The 15497-nt window shown below is 37.9% G+C and overlaps 2 protein-coding genes across 6 annotated transcripts; one reads left to right on the forward strand and one right to left on the reverse strand.

The window, feature by feature from the left end:
- Positions 1-881: 881 nt before the first annotated feature.
- Positions 882-7664, forward strand: LOC114715513 (cyclin-dependent kinase F-4). Of its 4 annotated transcripts, none has more exons than XM_028900381.1 (19): positions 882-1057; positions 2204-2464; positions 2539-2590; positions 2685-3273; positions 3356-3434; positions 3517-3585; positions 3701-3790; positions 3872-4010; positions 4276-4378; positions 4467-4519; positions 4647-4713; positions 4931-5039; positions 5230-5295; positions 5406-5474; positions 5585-5645; positions 5735-5851; positions 5960-5991; positions 6907-6982; positions 7091-7664. In XM_028900381.1, exons 4-19 carry the CDS (start codon positions 3266-3268, stop codon positions 7309-7311), a joined length of 1359 nt encoding a protein of 452 aa, XP_028756214.1. In that variant the 5' UTR covers positions 882-1057; positions 2204-2464; positions 2539-2590; positions 2685-3265; the 3' UTR covers positions 7312-7664. The 4 variants fall into 4 exon arrangements, with proteins under 4 accessions (XP_028756214.1, XP_028756230.1, XP_028756236.1 ...); XM_028900397.1 differs by having other exon boundaries at positions 2204-2436; XM_028900403.1 differs by having other exon boundaries at positions 2204-2407.
- Positions 7665-8355: 691 nt separating this feature from the next.
- Positions 8356-15053, reverse strand: LOC114715540 (protein BREVIS RADIX-like). Of its 2 annotated transcripts, none has more exons than XM_028900417.1 (7): positions 14691-15053; positions 14314-14433; positions 13243-13382; positions 10245-10612; positions 9806-9935; positions 9403-9716; positions 8356-8929 (listed from the first exon to the last, which is right to left on the reverse strand). In XM_028900417.1, the coding sequence occupies exons 3-7, from the start codon at positions 13354-13356 to the stop codon at positions 8851-8853; spliced, it is 1005 nt and encodes a 334-aa protein (XP_028756250.1). In that variant the 5' UTR covers positions 13357-13382; positions 14314-14433; positions 14691-15053; the 3' UTR covers positions 8356-8850. The 2 variants fall into 2 exon arrangements, with proteins under 2 accessions (XP_028756250.1, XP_028756244.1); XM_028900411.1 differs by having other exon boundaries at positions 14314-14489.
- Between the last annotated feature and the right edge of the window lie 444 nt (positions 15054-15497).

Here is a 15497-nt window from a genome sequence, read left to right on the forward strand (position 1 = left end):
ACATGAAAAATTAAAAAAAAAAGTACTAATCAGACATGATCATGATTCGTGAAAATAATTTGACATGGTGAATCATATTTTTTTGGTTCAGCGACGTCTTTTCACAGTACATCAACCAAATAGGATAGTGATAACACATCAATATCAAATTTGTAGTGGGCTGAATAAATTCCACGAGCCAGAGATATTTTCAATATTAAATATGAATATTAATTACTATATGCTCAACCACGCAACCTAATTAATATTATTATATCAATTACATTATTTAATTTTTAAAATTTTGGTAACAATTATGTAAATACAATAATTATTTAAAATAAATCAAGATTAATCAGCTGATTTAATGCAAAATATCAATAATTTAGAAATTCGGTATTTACAACTGCATTCTAATTCATAACCTTTTTAACAATTAGTTTATTGGCCCTAGACATTTTGCAGGTCAATTATCATTATCAATGGATAAATTTGTCCCTGCCATAAAGCGACATACGGTTTCCCTCTTTTTCCACATGCAGCCCGTTTTTATTTGCCATCTCAATCAACAAATAATACTCTATTTTGAAACCAAAGGAGTATTTGGTAAAAAATCAACCTGCAAAATAAATATTTAATGTCTAATTTCTATCTCTGCTTTTCAGGATTTTAGCAATTATTCTCATTAAAAATAGTTTGAGATATAATTAATAATCATCAACCTTAATACAGTGAAAATATTCCTCGAAATTTTGAATATAAAATCTTGTGTTTCCAGAAATGCCACGTGTCGGAAGATGAACGGAATCTGAGGATCAGCCGTCGGATCTGACAGGAGCTGGGCCCACGCGGAGAAGCACTATATATAGCATATAGGGCGGGATTTGGAGACGCATGGTATATAAAGCCGGTGGGAAAGCGAAATTTGCAATCCTTGGTCCGCACGAAGCAAGAGGGAGAGAGAGAAGGAGTGTCTGGTTTGAGAATTTAGATATTCGCAGTTTGGTGGGAAAAGTGGGCGGAGAGGAATATCTGGATTCCACCTCTTTCGACGGTGGTTATGCTGCTTGCCGTTCAGGTTCTCCTTGCACCTTGATTGCCTTGTCAGTTTGTCGTCACTTTATCTTCCTTTTTTTTTTTTGGCTATTTCGTCACGGCGTTTCCGATTGGATCTAATTTAAGTTGTATGGTCTTTTTTTGGTTTCTGTGATCGATTATGTTTTAATCTGAATGATTGTTCCCCTGGAAAACCTGAAATCGTCGTTCGTCTGCTTATCGTTTATGAAGAACTTTGTTGAGTTCCACGGGTTGCAATTGAGAAGGGACTGTTGTTGGATTGTGCATGAAGGAATTTATTTGCCTGTCGTGGAGTTTCGTCGCGGTTGATTTTTCTTTTTTTCTTCTTTTCGTGATATTTAAGGGTCGAATTTGAGTCTTGTGCTTCTTAACGCATCTTTTCCTCACCGTTAGGGGTTTTCTCTCGGGGCATTGTTGGGCATTTATTTGCCATTATCTGTATTATTGCATTCATTCCTGAATTTTGCCCCTCTGATTGGCCGCGTGTTTGCTGGGCTGGATTGATCTAATCCAACACTTCTATGATCTCTCCTGGGTTGCCAATTTAGATTATTCAGCTTTTTAGCATGCGCTACAAGCGTTTGCTGCAGACAATTCAAAACATTGCATCTATATCCTCTGGATAAATACATTGTGCGCACACCCTTTCATTCTTCGTTGTCACTCTTAAATGTATGTCGCATTAATGCAACGATCTTATCATAATGTAATGAGCCCAAACTATTATTATGAATAATATGTTGTTTCCTTCTATTTCTGATGTACTTTTGGTATGGGAGTCGTGAACAAATGTTCTGAAAGGCTAATGGATGTCTTCTATTCTGCTGGTATCGGAACCAGTGATTATTTGACTGTCTAAGTCTGTTTCAGATGGTATATCTTCTGAAGTTTTTATGCTGGGGATTTTCATTTTTGGATTTTGGTTTATGTGGTATACTGATGGCGTACATTTCTTGACTAGCTAAGCTTGAATCTTTGCACTAAATTTCTGAGTTCATAGTTGTCAACATTGAATAGCAGTTAAAATGTCACTACCTAGGGTTATTTTTGATATATTTTGCTTGAAGACAATATTCTACATGCATGAGATGTTTAAATTTTAAGTTTAGGTTCTTCACTAAACTTTTCACGTTTTCCTTTTATACAGGGTGCCCTTAATTTGAATTTTGACGATCTTGTTCTCTCATTCAAGATATGGAGGCAGCTTGTTTCTGGCCAAATTGCTACAAGTATCGATTGCTTTCTTTCCAAGAAGTGCAGGATTGGCATAGCTTTGTCCTTGTAGATTTTCTTCTTGTTTCCTTTGTTAATTGCACCTAGGGTTCTGTTCCTCTTGGATGATCACCAATGGGTATGTAATGCTAGTTCCTTCTGAGACAGGTGCTCCATCTTTAGTGCACTTGTGCAAGTAAGCGCTTGTTCTTCCTCTTTTGCTAAACACAATATGAGAAATGTTTTTTAATAACTGTTCTCCTGACGCAGTGCATTGCTGACCCAAAATCCAGTTAAAACATCTTGTCAATCATCATCTGGGGTAAGAATGATTATGGGACACTTTTTATGTGAATGATAATAGTATATTTCGATGTACTAAATTTAATTAGACTTTTTTTTTCTTCCTTCTTTAGGGCTGAAGTTTACAGGTTGCTGACTGAATGTTGGATGCTTTCTCCATGTCAAGTATCGGATAGGCAATTACATTGAATCAGTGTGCCCTGTAATCATTAGTATTTAATTCATTTTCGCTCCTTATGGATATTGGTGTGAACTAAACATCAGCTACCTGAAGGCTCTGAAACAATTCCTATTAGTTTTGGTGAAGTAGCTATTACTGGAGTTTTGATGTCCTGGGTCAGTGACGCTATCTTGAGATCAATGCTGTTGCCTTGATAACTCATTTTGGTTGGACCTGGGAAGTGTTAATATGATCTATAGTATTTGTTCATCATTGCCACCCGCATCTTGCTACCCTTATGAAGCCATAGGTCTATTAATCAATAAGGCCGTGCAGCCCTTTCATCTGAAAGCTTGTGACTTTGAGCCTTCCCATGCTTTGACAGAATTGATGGTGGTTTTTGCTGGAACAGCACCTATCTGTTGATACTTCGTAGACTTTCTCGGCATTGTCTTCAAGAGATACATTCTATTATCTTGTGTGTTTTCTTACATCTTTTGAATAAAGAAAGCTGCTTTGCAGTTCTACGGAATAATGGAGAGGTAATTACCTGTTGTGGAAGTTGTTTGTTTTTCCTTGCTTCCTATTGACTTATTCGCATTTTCCCGCGGGGGGTTATCACAGGTACAGGTTAATCAAGGAGGTTGGTGATGGAACATTTGGGAGTGTCTGGAGAGCTATTAATAAGCAAACTGGTGAAGTTGTAAGTGTTGTTAGCATGTCAAAAATTGCTACATGCAAAGTCAGACGTTGTGTGGTTCTTGACAACTTATTTGCAATTACAGGTTGCAATCAAGAAAATGAAGAAGAAATATTACTCTTGGGAGGAGTGTATAAATCTGAGAGAGGTCAAGGTGATTAGATGGTCATCTTGTATAATTTATAGTTGCTCTGTCTTGTTATATGCTTGTAATTTTTCCTCTGTTGGTTATATTTTTCCATATACTTAAACATTGTATCTTGTTGCAGTCGTTGAGGAAAATGAACCACCCTAATATTGTGAAACTGAAGGAAGTTATTCGAGAATGTGACATTCTATACTTTGTTTTCGAGTACATGGTAGGTGCCAATTTATTATGGTATAATGACGAGCTGGTGTAAATTCTAATGCTAAACTAAGGTGCCGCTTTGGGAATGCAGGAATACAACCTGTACCAGCTCATGAAAGACAGGTCAAAGCTGTTTTCTGAAGGCCAAGTTAGAAATTGGTGTTTTCAAATTTTTCAGAGTCTTGCTTACATGCACCAGCATGGATATTTTCACCGCGACCTGAAGCCAGGTAATTTTGTGGGTGCGGTCTTGGAAAAGTACATCTTGATATAGAATGAGAGTTTGCCATGTGGTCCGACATGGAAATCATACAATGTTGGTGGCATTTCTTTCTCTTTATATTAAATGACTATCTGTTGTTATGAGAAGTTGATGATGAATTGATCAGCCACTTTGTCATGCACACGCAGACTAGGTGGCTAGTCTGCTGCATTTACGTCTGTTCTGCTGCTAGAGTTTTGCCAGTTTTATACAATAGACACTCTTCTTTGCAGAAAACTTGCTGGTTACCAAGGATGCTATTAAAGTTGCTGATTTTGGTCTAGCACGAGAGATCAGTTCACAACCACCCTATACTGAATATGTCTCCACACGGTGGTAGGCATCTTTATTTAATATAATTTAGTTTTGTAGCAACCATCTGCTCATAAGGGTTTTGATGGCTTCTATGATGACCTCTAACTAGGTATCGAGCTCCTGAAGTGCTGCTTCAGTCTTATCTCTATGGTCCTGAAGTTGGTAAGTATCTGATGTGCAATAATTTTGTTCTTTTTGGCCTTGACTGATATCACTTGCCATAGTGTCAAGGGACAGAATGAGTACTTTAAGGACGTTTTCTTTACTAATTTTGGTATTTTCCCCGTAGATATGTGGGCAATGGGTGCTATAATGGCTGAACTCTTCACTCTCCGCCCGCTTTTTCCTGGTGCCAGGTATTTAAACACCCCCCCCCCAAAAAAAAAAAAAGAGGGGAGGGGGGCTTGGATGTTTAAAATCCCCATTTTTGGGAAATAAGGTTTGGCTTTGCGTCTAATTTTCATATGATGCCGCCACATATTTTACGAGGGGATTTCTGGGAGTTGCAATCTGTATACTGAGTTTCTCATTTCTGTTGGAAATAAACATGTGTCTTCATGGCTGTGTATGCAGTGAAGCAGATGAGATCTACAAAATATGCAGTGTGATTGGCAGTCCCACCGTGGAGTCATGGGCTGGTGGTCTTAAACTTGCAAGGGATATCAACTATCAGTTTCCACAGGTTTGCTTCAATTTGGGTCTTGCAACCGTTGTTGGCAAACTTTTCGTGACTTCACTAATTCATGTGCCATTAATTACTTAATTATTTCTCTAATTATATCGTTAGTATGCTAGTGTAGTGTATTCTTAAGCTAATAAGTATCTTTCCACTAATTATTATTAGCATCTGCCTTCTGCACGAACCATTACAGCTTGCTGGTGTTCATCTTTCTGTTCTAATCCCCTCTGCAAGTGCTGATGCTATCGACCTTATGACAGTGAGTAGCTTACCTCTATCCCAAAGACATCTCAATTATGTCCACCTCCCACATGATGGGATGCTATGTATTTTTCCTCTTCCTCTCATGCAATATTGCAATCTATATAGGCACTTTGCTCATGGGATCCCAGCAAGAGGCCGACAGCTGCTGAGGCCCTTCAGCACCCATTCTTCCAGGTGATTCTTTTAACTAATTACATCGTGGATGTCATTTATGTCTTTATCCTCGCCTTATGCTTTTTCTGCTTGTGCTGGCAAATTTTAAACACTTCTTTTTTCCTTTGTAGAGTTGCTTTTATATTCCTCCTTCCCTCCGCACCAAAGCAATAGCCAGAACTCCTCCATCCGGTTGGTATCATCGTAATAGTAATCTTATTCGTAGTTAAGCGTTTGTTGATGTTTAAATCATAGGAATACTAATTGCTTGGTTATTACAGCTGGGGTGCGGGGATCGGGGGATCGCCATGGGGCTAAGAGATATTCAGGTGCTTTGTCTAATTCGAAGCTAACCAATAATTATCCTCCCACTAAATTGCAACCTCCTTTTGCTCCAGGTGACGGCCTGATTTAAGTTTTATTCCCTATATCACATTTGCTAAGAATCATCATAGTTATGTATTGAACGTGTGAACGTTCTCATTCAATGTTGAATGTTCTTACAGGTGTACAACGCAAACTGGATTTGACAAATGAGGTGAGTTATGCTGTTAATATGAGCTTGGACTATTAATTCTTTGTTGTGCTTGCTTCCTTGTACTGGTCTATTGCTATCTGTCAAGCTATGTATTTGCTGTGGATGGCTTTTGTCACACACATTATCAATTTAGGCTAGGTTTTTTTCCCCCTTTGCCAAAGCAATTCAGGCTAGGTTGCTATGTTATTATGGGGTGGTAGTGACTGGCATGCATCGCTGGAAATTAACCCCTGTTTGAATGGAGAGAAAATTAAGGAGTGGAGAAAATTAGGGAGGAAAACAAGAGGAGGAATGAGTTTTTCGTGAGAGGAAGGAAAAGCGGGAAAGAAAATAAGGTGGGCCCATGTCTAATCCTCTCTCCAAATTTTCTCTCCATATATGGAGATTTGGGGAGGAAAATGAGATTTCCGTGGCTGCCCTTTCTCTTGTGCTTTCTTGAGTTCTTCCTTTGCCTATTTATTTTCTTTTATTATATTTAAAAAATTGTTCACTTTTTCACCTTTTTGTAAATAATTTGGTTTTAAAATATAATAATCTAAAAATATATATTAACCAAATAACATGATTTTAAATTATTTAATGATGTTAGTGTTAGTATAATTTGATTTAATTTTAAATGATATGTTTTGATAAGGATATTTTAATCTTTTAAATATTTGTACATTTCCTTTTTTTCTTATGTTCTCTCCTCTATCCAAGCAAGAAGGATGATAACATTTTTTTTTTGGTTTTTACTTCTCTCTATTTTCTCTTCTCTCATTTTCTTGCCTCCCAACTTTTCTTCTCATCTAAACAGAGCATAAATGTTGATCTGTTCCTGAATCCTGCTAAATCCCGAAATAAAACGATTTTACTGGTTCTTATATATTGTTCTTCTGTGTATTGCTGACGAAATTCTTCTTGATTGTACCGAAGGATGGAAATAAAACTGATAAAGCCTTGAAGACTGTCAAACAACCAAAGTATAGGCCTCCCGGAAAGAACAGCCCAAGTAAGCCAGCATGTTAATAATATGCCCCTAATTATTTTGTTACTTTTTATGGCGTGGGAGATGCATGTTAGCTGTTTAGTGATATGGAAGTTAACGATGGGATTGCAGCATCGATGAACAAGGGAAGAACAGTACGTGGGGTTGCAGAGACAGCTGAGAAGTTGGCTAATATGAGTGTTGGAATCCGAAAACAATCTATGGGAGAAGCTCGACCTCCTCCTCCAATGAAAGCTGGAGTCCAGTGGGGTTCTGAATCTAAGAACTTGCTGCCGAGGCCTGCTCAAGTGGTTTCTACTGGAAGAACTTTTCCTAGGAAAGTTGCCGGATGAGAAAATACCAGCAAAATAAAGTTAATCTTCCTTCCATTGTTAAATATGGTCCTCCAGTATATGTTTGCTCTTACCCTTGAACCTTTTGGTTATCCGCTGGTTTTGCGTTTGAGTGTTTGTATCTCTTACGGGGTGGGAACTGTGCTGATTCGCTAGTTTGCTTGTTATTTTATATATATTTGGCGAGTTTTAATGAATAAAAGGGCGCTACGCTCTTTGCTTGTGTTCAGTTTCGGTTAATGCTAAGCGTGCAATGGAAGTTGTATCAAAACATATGAAATTTTAGTTGCAGACTTGCTCTGTCAGCTACTCTTGAATTTTACTTCTTGAATAATATGGTAGCGTTCTGTATTCTTCGTCGTCTTTTCTGTTATGCTTCTAATCTTCCCTTTCTATTTCAGAAAATGTCTTCAAAAAAAAAAATAGTAGTACTCTATTTTGTGTTAGATAGCAAATTTATAGAAATGGTGTATTTTAGATATGTAAAGGCAAAAATTGAGATCCGATGGACGAGAAGCGGATTCATACTAGCATCAAATTATAATTAGGAAGGTCAGTGCCTTATATGATGTCTATACCGCATAACAATATCTTCCTTAGGGAGGAGAAGGCACATTCCTTACGATCGCGGTGATGAATTCGTTGAATTCCTCTCAGTGCTATATCCTTCCTTCCTTCCCTTTAACATGGTCTCTAATCCATTGTTGTGATCACAGTACAAAATAATGACACTCTTTTGTCCTCAAGAAAGTGAGGAATTTGAGAAAATAAGAAAGAAGACAAAAACATTTAGAAACCAAAGTGAGGGTAAGGGTGACTTTTATAAATCCAAGTATCAGGCGTTATACGGTTATGAAATGCTAATATATAGATAATTACATGTATAATTAGATTTCGCAAACCAATAAATGGCCTCCTGTAATAATGTGTAAATGCTGGACTAAACATTTTGAAGGTATTGATAAGAGAAAACATGGGGGCGAAAGAGCTGCCCTTAAGAAGGAATGAGGAGTTGCATTAACGATTAAGATAAGCACTTGGCTTAGCATACAAAATAGCATGTCATTTTATAGTGATGTTACCATGTGTAACTCAAAAGTAAATACAGGGGATGTTGCAGCTGCCACGATACATTCCGCTTGAGAGGAAAAAAAAATAAATTTAATAAATTGTAACAATCAATGATGAAAAAGTAACTATCGTGACAAAATGATCACAACAGGGGGAAAAAAGAAAATGAGAAAGGAGTATAATGAAATAAGAGAGCTGCCCATCCCACCATGGTGAGTAGTTGTCACCCATATTGAGTCACCACAAAAAATGATCTGAACTCTCATATGAGTGTGACAGTTTTAATAAATGATGCAGCATGCACCAAACAAAAGAGAACAAAACTGAGAAGGCCATTGGATGGTCCAGTGCTTGCGCATTAAGCTTTTTTGGTGATGAAAATAGTGGGGAGGCCAGTCCTGTATCCACTCCAGAGTCTGGAGTTATGTCATTAGGAAACAAAATTGGGAATAATTCCAACTTCTTCAATCAAAGGTACTGTTCTTGTATTCTCTCCCTGTTCTCCTCCCACCATGTCTTTGCATTTACTTCTCCAAATCTTTCCCGACTGCCCACAAGTGAACAGAGTCAATCATCTATAAATAAGCTAGCCTAATTATGTTTTTTGTATTCTCACTTTCTGTCTTTCATTTCTGTTCTTTTTATGTTGTCAATGTTTTTAACAAAAATTTCGGGACAATTTTTAACAGACTATACCATGTACAGAAAGGTATCATAAATTTTTGTGAGGAAAAAAAGTCATTTTTGAAAGTCTAAAAAGTACTGATACACGTTTCTGAAGATATATAAATGAAGTAATAAGAGAAAAATTCCATGTAAAATCGAAGAACTAAAAATATATGTTGACCATTAAATACTCTCTTGGTTCAAATTACAAAATTTAATGACATGAATCTGGAAGAATGCACTCTAGAAGTTCATGATTTCGTCATGGTGAATAAATTCCTAGGACTATCATCTGTTAAGGTTAAAAAAAGGTCGGAACAACACATATGTAAGACAAGGATTGGTTTTCGTTACCTGAATCTGACACGTCGGAGCTCCCTGGTACCATCAGCTAATTGTCGGATTGTGATGTAGACCCCAGGCTCATCTTCCTCAATCCATTCTGCCTCCATGTCACCGGCATTACTGACAGAAGGTTCATTTACAGAATCAGTAGTTGGGCGGGGTGGTTCCATGGATGACCCTGCTTGGAACTGGTGGCCTACACCCTGATCAAAATGGTCAGAAGGGTAGTGTCCTCTAAATCCCGAGGGCCTATAGTGATGCCGTGGTGTCCACTCCTTGCTCTCTCGTGCAGATCCGAGTCTTGTATAAGAAGAATCTCTTGCCTGTTTCAAGAAGGATTCATATTGTTAGATTGATCTTTATCTTCACTAAATATGCAAAATGATGATGTAAGAAGGAGGAGATAATTTACCTCATCATCAGCCCTCGAGGGAGTTTGAAAAGCTTGTCGATTGAATCTTTGGACGTTATAGAGTTCCATGATCCGGTCGTAATTCTCACCCCACCATCTCTGAGCTTGCCATTTATTGAACATCTCTCGGCTTCAAATTCAAAGGCTAAGTATTGTCAGTCTGAGCGCCTACACCATAATTATGTCTTAACAACTAAAAATTTTGTTGGTTTTATGAGCTTTTAGTGTTCCCAATTCCAAGTTCTTCGTAGTTGACCAGGGAGTTAGGATACTCTATGTCAGCATATTCTTTGAAGCCACAATTAAGGATGTAATCTAATTGCTGAAATTATCTACATCTGGATAACATCCATCAAAGGCTTCTTCAACAAAGGACATTATAGCCTTATGGGAAACTCTGAACTTACCAAAAGCGCTTAATTAATATATTTGAACATACCTGAAGCGAATTCTTTTGAGATCATTCCCTCCATTAGGAAGAGACACAAATGTGATGTGAACACCAGGTTCCACCTGAGCCATCCACTCCTTGGGTTCGTCCTCCTCCTCTAAAACTACATCACATGATTGAACTGATACTGTTGAGTCGCGTGCAGCCCCACCAAATCTTGGGTCAGGTCTACCACCTGGATAACGGGAGCTTGTAAAGTCCCACGCAGGGGTTGAACTTGAACTAGCCCCTCCTCCAATGTAAGGATATGGAACCCCTTCAGATATAGTATCGAAGTCTGGAAAAGGCCTCTGCCCTTTCTTGTAGCTAGGGGACCCGGTGCAGGGTTTGCATTGCTTAATGAAAATATCTTTTAACTGTACATACACAAAAAAATCCACATTAACATCAATGTATTCAAAGCATTGTCATAAGAATAGAGCAAAATATTTACTTCGTTAGCAGAGAAACTTATTTCGATTATATCTGAGGTTGTGCAATAGTATGTATGTATGTGTGTATAACGTGTATTCCGCCATAAATGGGATATTTTGTAGCGTCTTTGGTCCTGCTGATAATGGTTATTATCATTAGTAGTTAGTTCTCAGTCAATATGAGAACATTACCGACGCACTGCAGAGGTGTTTACAGAATGCTTAATTCTTATCAGCATGCAAAGATGTTACAAATACCAGTGCACAATATATAAACTTGCCAATGACAAGCTTTACAGATGAGGGGAACAGGCCACATTGAAATATATTAGGGTGTGATAAACCAAAAAATGTGCGCGTGTGCGTGTGTTAGTGTACGAGGGCAATGGGTATTTTGGTCCCCACCCCTCTTACACACCCTCCCCCCCCCCCCCAAAAAAAAAAAACGAAAAGGGAAAGGAGGGCAATGGCTGGGAATTTCATTTTGAACAGTAGCACGAGTAACACATGACGTGTTTGGACCACAAAAGCTATTATTAAAAAGAATCACATAGAAATATACCATATATTTAGAAAATTTGTGGTCAATGTATCATTCAAAGGAGGATGATCAGATAGTGACTTATCAAAATCATCGCAAGATGATGCCCAGGTGCCTCAACATTTGAAATACCAAAAATTGTCTCAGATCAAACGCCACACATAAATTTTACCTAAGGCTTAGAAAAGTACCTTCAAATATCCATTTTTTACAGTTCATTCAGCTTTAACTATTTAACTTGATAGTATCACTATTCTAGTGGGGACCAAACACCTTTTTCTTCCTACCACATTGATATTCCAAGGCTTTCCAAACACCTGAGTGAGTGCCCTCTCCTTACCTTTTGACAACAGTGTAGATTCGCCTATAAATATTCTTTTCTTTTCTTTTCTTGTTATCTCGAAAATGATTCTCTCAATCAATGATATGTGTAGATCCAAGGCAAAAATTATAGAGAGTCGAGAAACGATTTTCCTTTTAATTTTCCAGAAAAGGAAATACTAATCATGCAATCAAACTAATCAAATCTTATAAGCATAAAGATGATCAGAATGAGCCCAAAGGAATGAATAAAGAACTGAGGCAAGATATGGGACAGCGGAAAGGAGTGGGAAAACCGTCTTGGAAGTTCTGAAAGATAAAAGTATGAATTTGAATAAAAATAGATGGACATTGGAGTCTAAGGTTTCAGGCTAACTGGCTCACACCATTTTCAAAGCATCACGCGACCCCTTTACAGCTAGAGTATGTACTTGTCTAGACGCTAATGGATGACATCATCCCATAACGTGAAGTCCATTAAAGGAGCCTCCTTTGAGTCTTCGACACCATGTACTCTGGTAAGAAAGCATTTTCTAAATGTTGAGCCCCTTAGTTCACGATAATTTATAGCCAATTTTTAGTTGTAAGACTAAGCTAATCATAAAAAGCTTCCTGGCAAAGTCCCTACTCCGACCATTTCAAGATAACTAACTGACAGATTGAAGACACAGATGAGAGATAATTATACAGCAATTATCAAATACAGCGACGGTTTTCAGAAATATATTGCCATATAGTGATTGTTTAAAATAGAATTCCCGTTACGCCGAGATAATTTTTGAGCCTTATAACTACCCAAGGGTGGCTTTCGCTAATGAAATTTTCTTTATTTTCTATTAACATATATTCGTAAGCTTTGGAAAACAAAGGGTCGACAAGAATTCAAGGATGGGCCACACCAAGGATACGCATTTGGCAGATTCTTCTATGCATTTCATCTTTTCTCTAAAACTCAATTGCTGGATATGAAACATGTTCCCACTACTATTCTTCTCCTTTAACATAGGAAAATTTGACCAAAAATCGAAATTTCTTTTGAAATGCAGACAAAGAGCAGAGAGTTGATTGAAAAAAAAAAAGAGGAAGAGAAAAAAGTTACGATCAGGGTAAATTTACTTCAACTTTATTAGCCTATTGTAAACGTGTTGTGGTCGGGAAGAAAAATTATCTGACACAAGTTATTTAGCCCTTTACTACCCCTCTTTCATTACCCCGTAATCGCCATGATTTCTTACTGAAAGGAGGAATAAGCCTCTGAAAAAGCTCATTGGGCCATGACAGCCATGACGGATTTTGTCGCGCCACATAATCTTGAACTTAATGAATAAATAAACCAAAATAAGGATGATCCCTTAACAACAAATGGGCCTAAGAATATTGCGTCATCATAAAAACTGACGGAATTTACTCCCCACCCAAACTTCCCCGGATATTTTTTGTGAAAAAAATCCAAAAAGGGGGATCAAAATTGCAAAACAAATAAGTAATGCTAATTTTTAATTTATATATCTTCCTAATTTCTTCTATTAAAAATAATTTTAAATTTATTTTAAGGATAAATTATATAGATGTCCGTCGATATAAAAGATTCTATTGTGGCCCCCGCCATATCAGGGCCCTAACGGGGTTATTGTGGTTTTGTTTGTTCTCAGAAAAAGGACCAAAAGCAAACATTGCAGCTGAAGAGAGGGGAGAGAGAGGGATTAAGAACCTGCGCCGTCAGGCCTTTGACGGCCTCTTTCGTACTGGGCGTGCCACTGTCACGTCCACCCTCTTCTTCTTCCCTGTCATCCGTCGTTTTCGTACATGCTATGCACGTAAACATCTTTACTCGCTATTCCCTTCTTGTCTCTGCCCAAAAATTAAATTCGGTGAATAAAAATTTTGAACTGTCTAGGAACTGCTCCACGTTCAACTTTTGGTTCAACAAAAAAAACTTTGAATACAATATTACTCATACAATGGTTCCGAAAGGGAATTGCAACAAGTTGTATATCGGAGAAAATTTGATTGGCGGACGAAGTCACTTTTTTTGAATAAAACAGTGACAGGCAATAGCGATAGTTAGGTTGCAAAAGAAAGCGCCGAAATAAAGAAAACCCAGCTACAACTAAGTTCGAATGAAAAGAAAAATACCATGGAGTTATAATATATTATATACGGCCAGGGGAAACAAAATAGTCCTAGCAAAAGTGGCAAAAGGAAAAGCAATATTCAACGAGGCTCGGGATCAGAGCAGAATGAAAGCAATCTCAAAAAACCCAAAAGAATGAATGGATATTGAAAACGGGTCTACTCAATAATTAAAAGTAGAAAGAAACAAAATGGGACAAGGGTTCTCCAAGTCGGTCTTCTTAGGGTGACCACGGATACTATGTGCCCGCTTTAGCCTGCACATATCGAAATCATGAACCAAAGCGTGTCCAAGCGGACCAAGCCGAAGTTTCTGACACACCATGCACTAGCCCAAAAACCCCAATAAAAAAAAAATACACACTAATTTTCACACTAATTAATCCCATCAATCCCCATTCTCCGAGATATCCAAGTGAGAGAGAAACCGGTACTCTCATTTCCACTATTATTAAAGAGTTGTGATATGACCAATGTTCTGTGCTTTTGGGGATTGAGAAAAACAAAATGGGTTAGGAAATCAAAGCATGTCGGGGGACGAAAGCAATATGAGACGAATAAAATAAGAACAAGGAACGTGGAATCCCAGTTTGGTATTTGTTTTCTAAAAGTAGAATTTAATAGTCATTGCCACTCCAAAATGACTTACCAAGCAAAACTAAACTGACTTTTTGTTCTCAGTATTCCAGAGACTTGAGGCACAGCCACACGCAGACGGACAACTCTTTGTTTCGGTATTGTGGCTTCATATATGCTTCAGCTTCATCATCTACACAGCAACTCGATTTTTCACATTCGTTTTGAAAAACGCCAGTAGAAAGAGCTCTGCTAATCGAAAATGAAAATTAAGGGGGGAAAAGAGTTAGTATAATACCTAGTACAGTTACATTAATGCGAAATCACACCATGGAATTTAAACGGTTAAGATCTGAAAGCAGTTGGATTTAAATGCTAAAACAAACACATGTAGGAGAAATACGGCTGACGACTAGCACTTTGTTTACCAAAACAGATTGATAACCTTACCTCCTAAGAATTTCTACTCGTAGAACCCAGCTCCGAATTCTCCAAACAATTGTGACTTTATCTTTGGCTTTTCAGCCCTCCATCTCCAAACAGAGCAGAATCGTGAAAATTTAACGCCTCCTTTGCGTAATGAGAACATTAACGGCCCAAATTCCTTGAACGCCACCGAGTAAATTGACACAAAGCGAAAATGCAATTTCCTTCGCGCACTAAATTTCAGCTGCGACCGAACCTTAAAAAAAAAAATTCAGGAAACAGAGGAATCCGTTCAGAAATCACCAGAGGCGATACAAAATCCAGCGGTGAATCCGCCAGGCAATATCTAGCTTGCAAAAACTGGAAAGAATCTGATACGGAATCGAGATTTAGTGGTAGGAAGAGAGCTCAGACATTTGAAAATAGCAGTCGAGAGGGAGAAATAGTTTGAGATCGTCTTATTTATACGGAGGAGGAAGAGGTTAACGACCTGTGACGTCGCCGTTATATGACGGAAAATGGTCTTGTCCGTGAGTGAGAAACCGTTAAGGAGCCCGAGGGAATTTATAGCGAACCGAGTGGCCTTTAGCAGATACGACAGTTGGGGGTCCACATGTCCTGACCAGGTGGCCACGTGGCGTATTATTATTGGCTTTGATGTTACCAGGAGTTGATGAGTGGGTCATTTTATATTCATGCTTATGTTCTTTTTCCTATTAAAATAGATGGATGATAAATAATTCATAACTGGTTGCCATAAATTTTAAATTAAAGCTTTTTTTTTTTGGTTGTTGTGTGGGGTGAGGGAAACAACATTACTATGTTAATTAC

Source organism: Neltuma alba, unplaced genomic scaffold (assembly GCF_004799145.2).
Source record: "Neltuma alba isolate B1F8T4 unplaced genomic scaffold, ASM479914v2 tig00002023_pilon, whole genome shotgun sequence".
Classification (NCBI taxonomy): Eukaryota; Viridiplantae; Streptophyta; class Magnoliopsida; order Fabales; family Fabaceae; genus Neltuma; species Neltuma alba.

Coding starts and splice junctions, on each gene's coding strand:
- LOC114715513 (XM_028900381.1), top strand. Junction 4,379..4,466: donor GAATATGTCTCCACACGGTG/GTAGGCATCTTT, acceptor ACCTCTAACTAG/GTATCGAGCTCCTGAAGTGC. Junction 5,992..6,906: donor AACTGGATTTGACAAATGAG/GTGAGTTATGCT, acceptor ATTGTACCGAAG/GATGGAAATAAAACTGATAA.
- LOC114715540 (XM_028900417.1), bottom strand. CDS start 13,356: ATGTTTACGTGCATAGCATGTACGAAAACGACGGATGACAGGGAAGAA. Junction 10,613..13,242: donor TCAAAGGCCTGACGGCGCAG/GTTCTTAATCCC, acceptor GTGTATGTACAG/TTAAAAGATATTTTCATTAA. Junction 8,930..9,402: donor CTCCGACGTGTCAGATTCAG/GTAACGAAAACC, acceptor ACTTGTGGGCAG/TCGGGAAAGATTTGGAGAAG.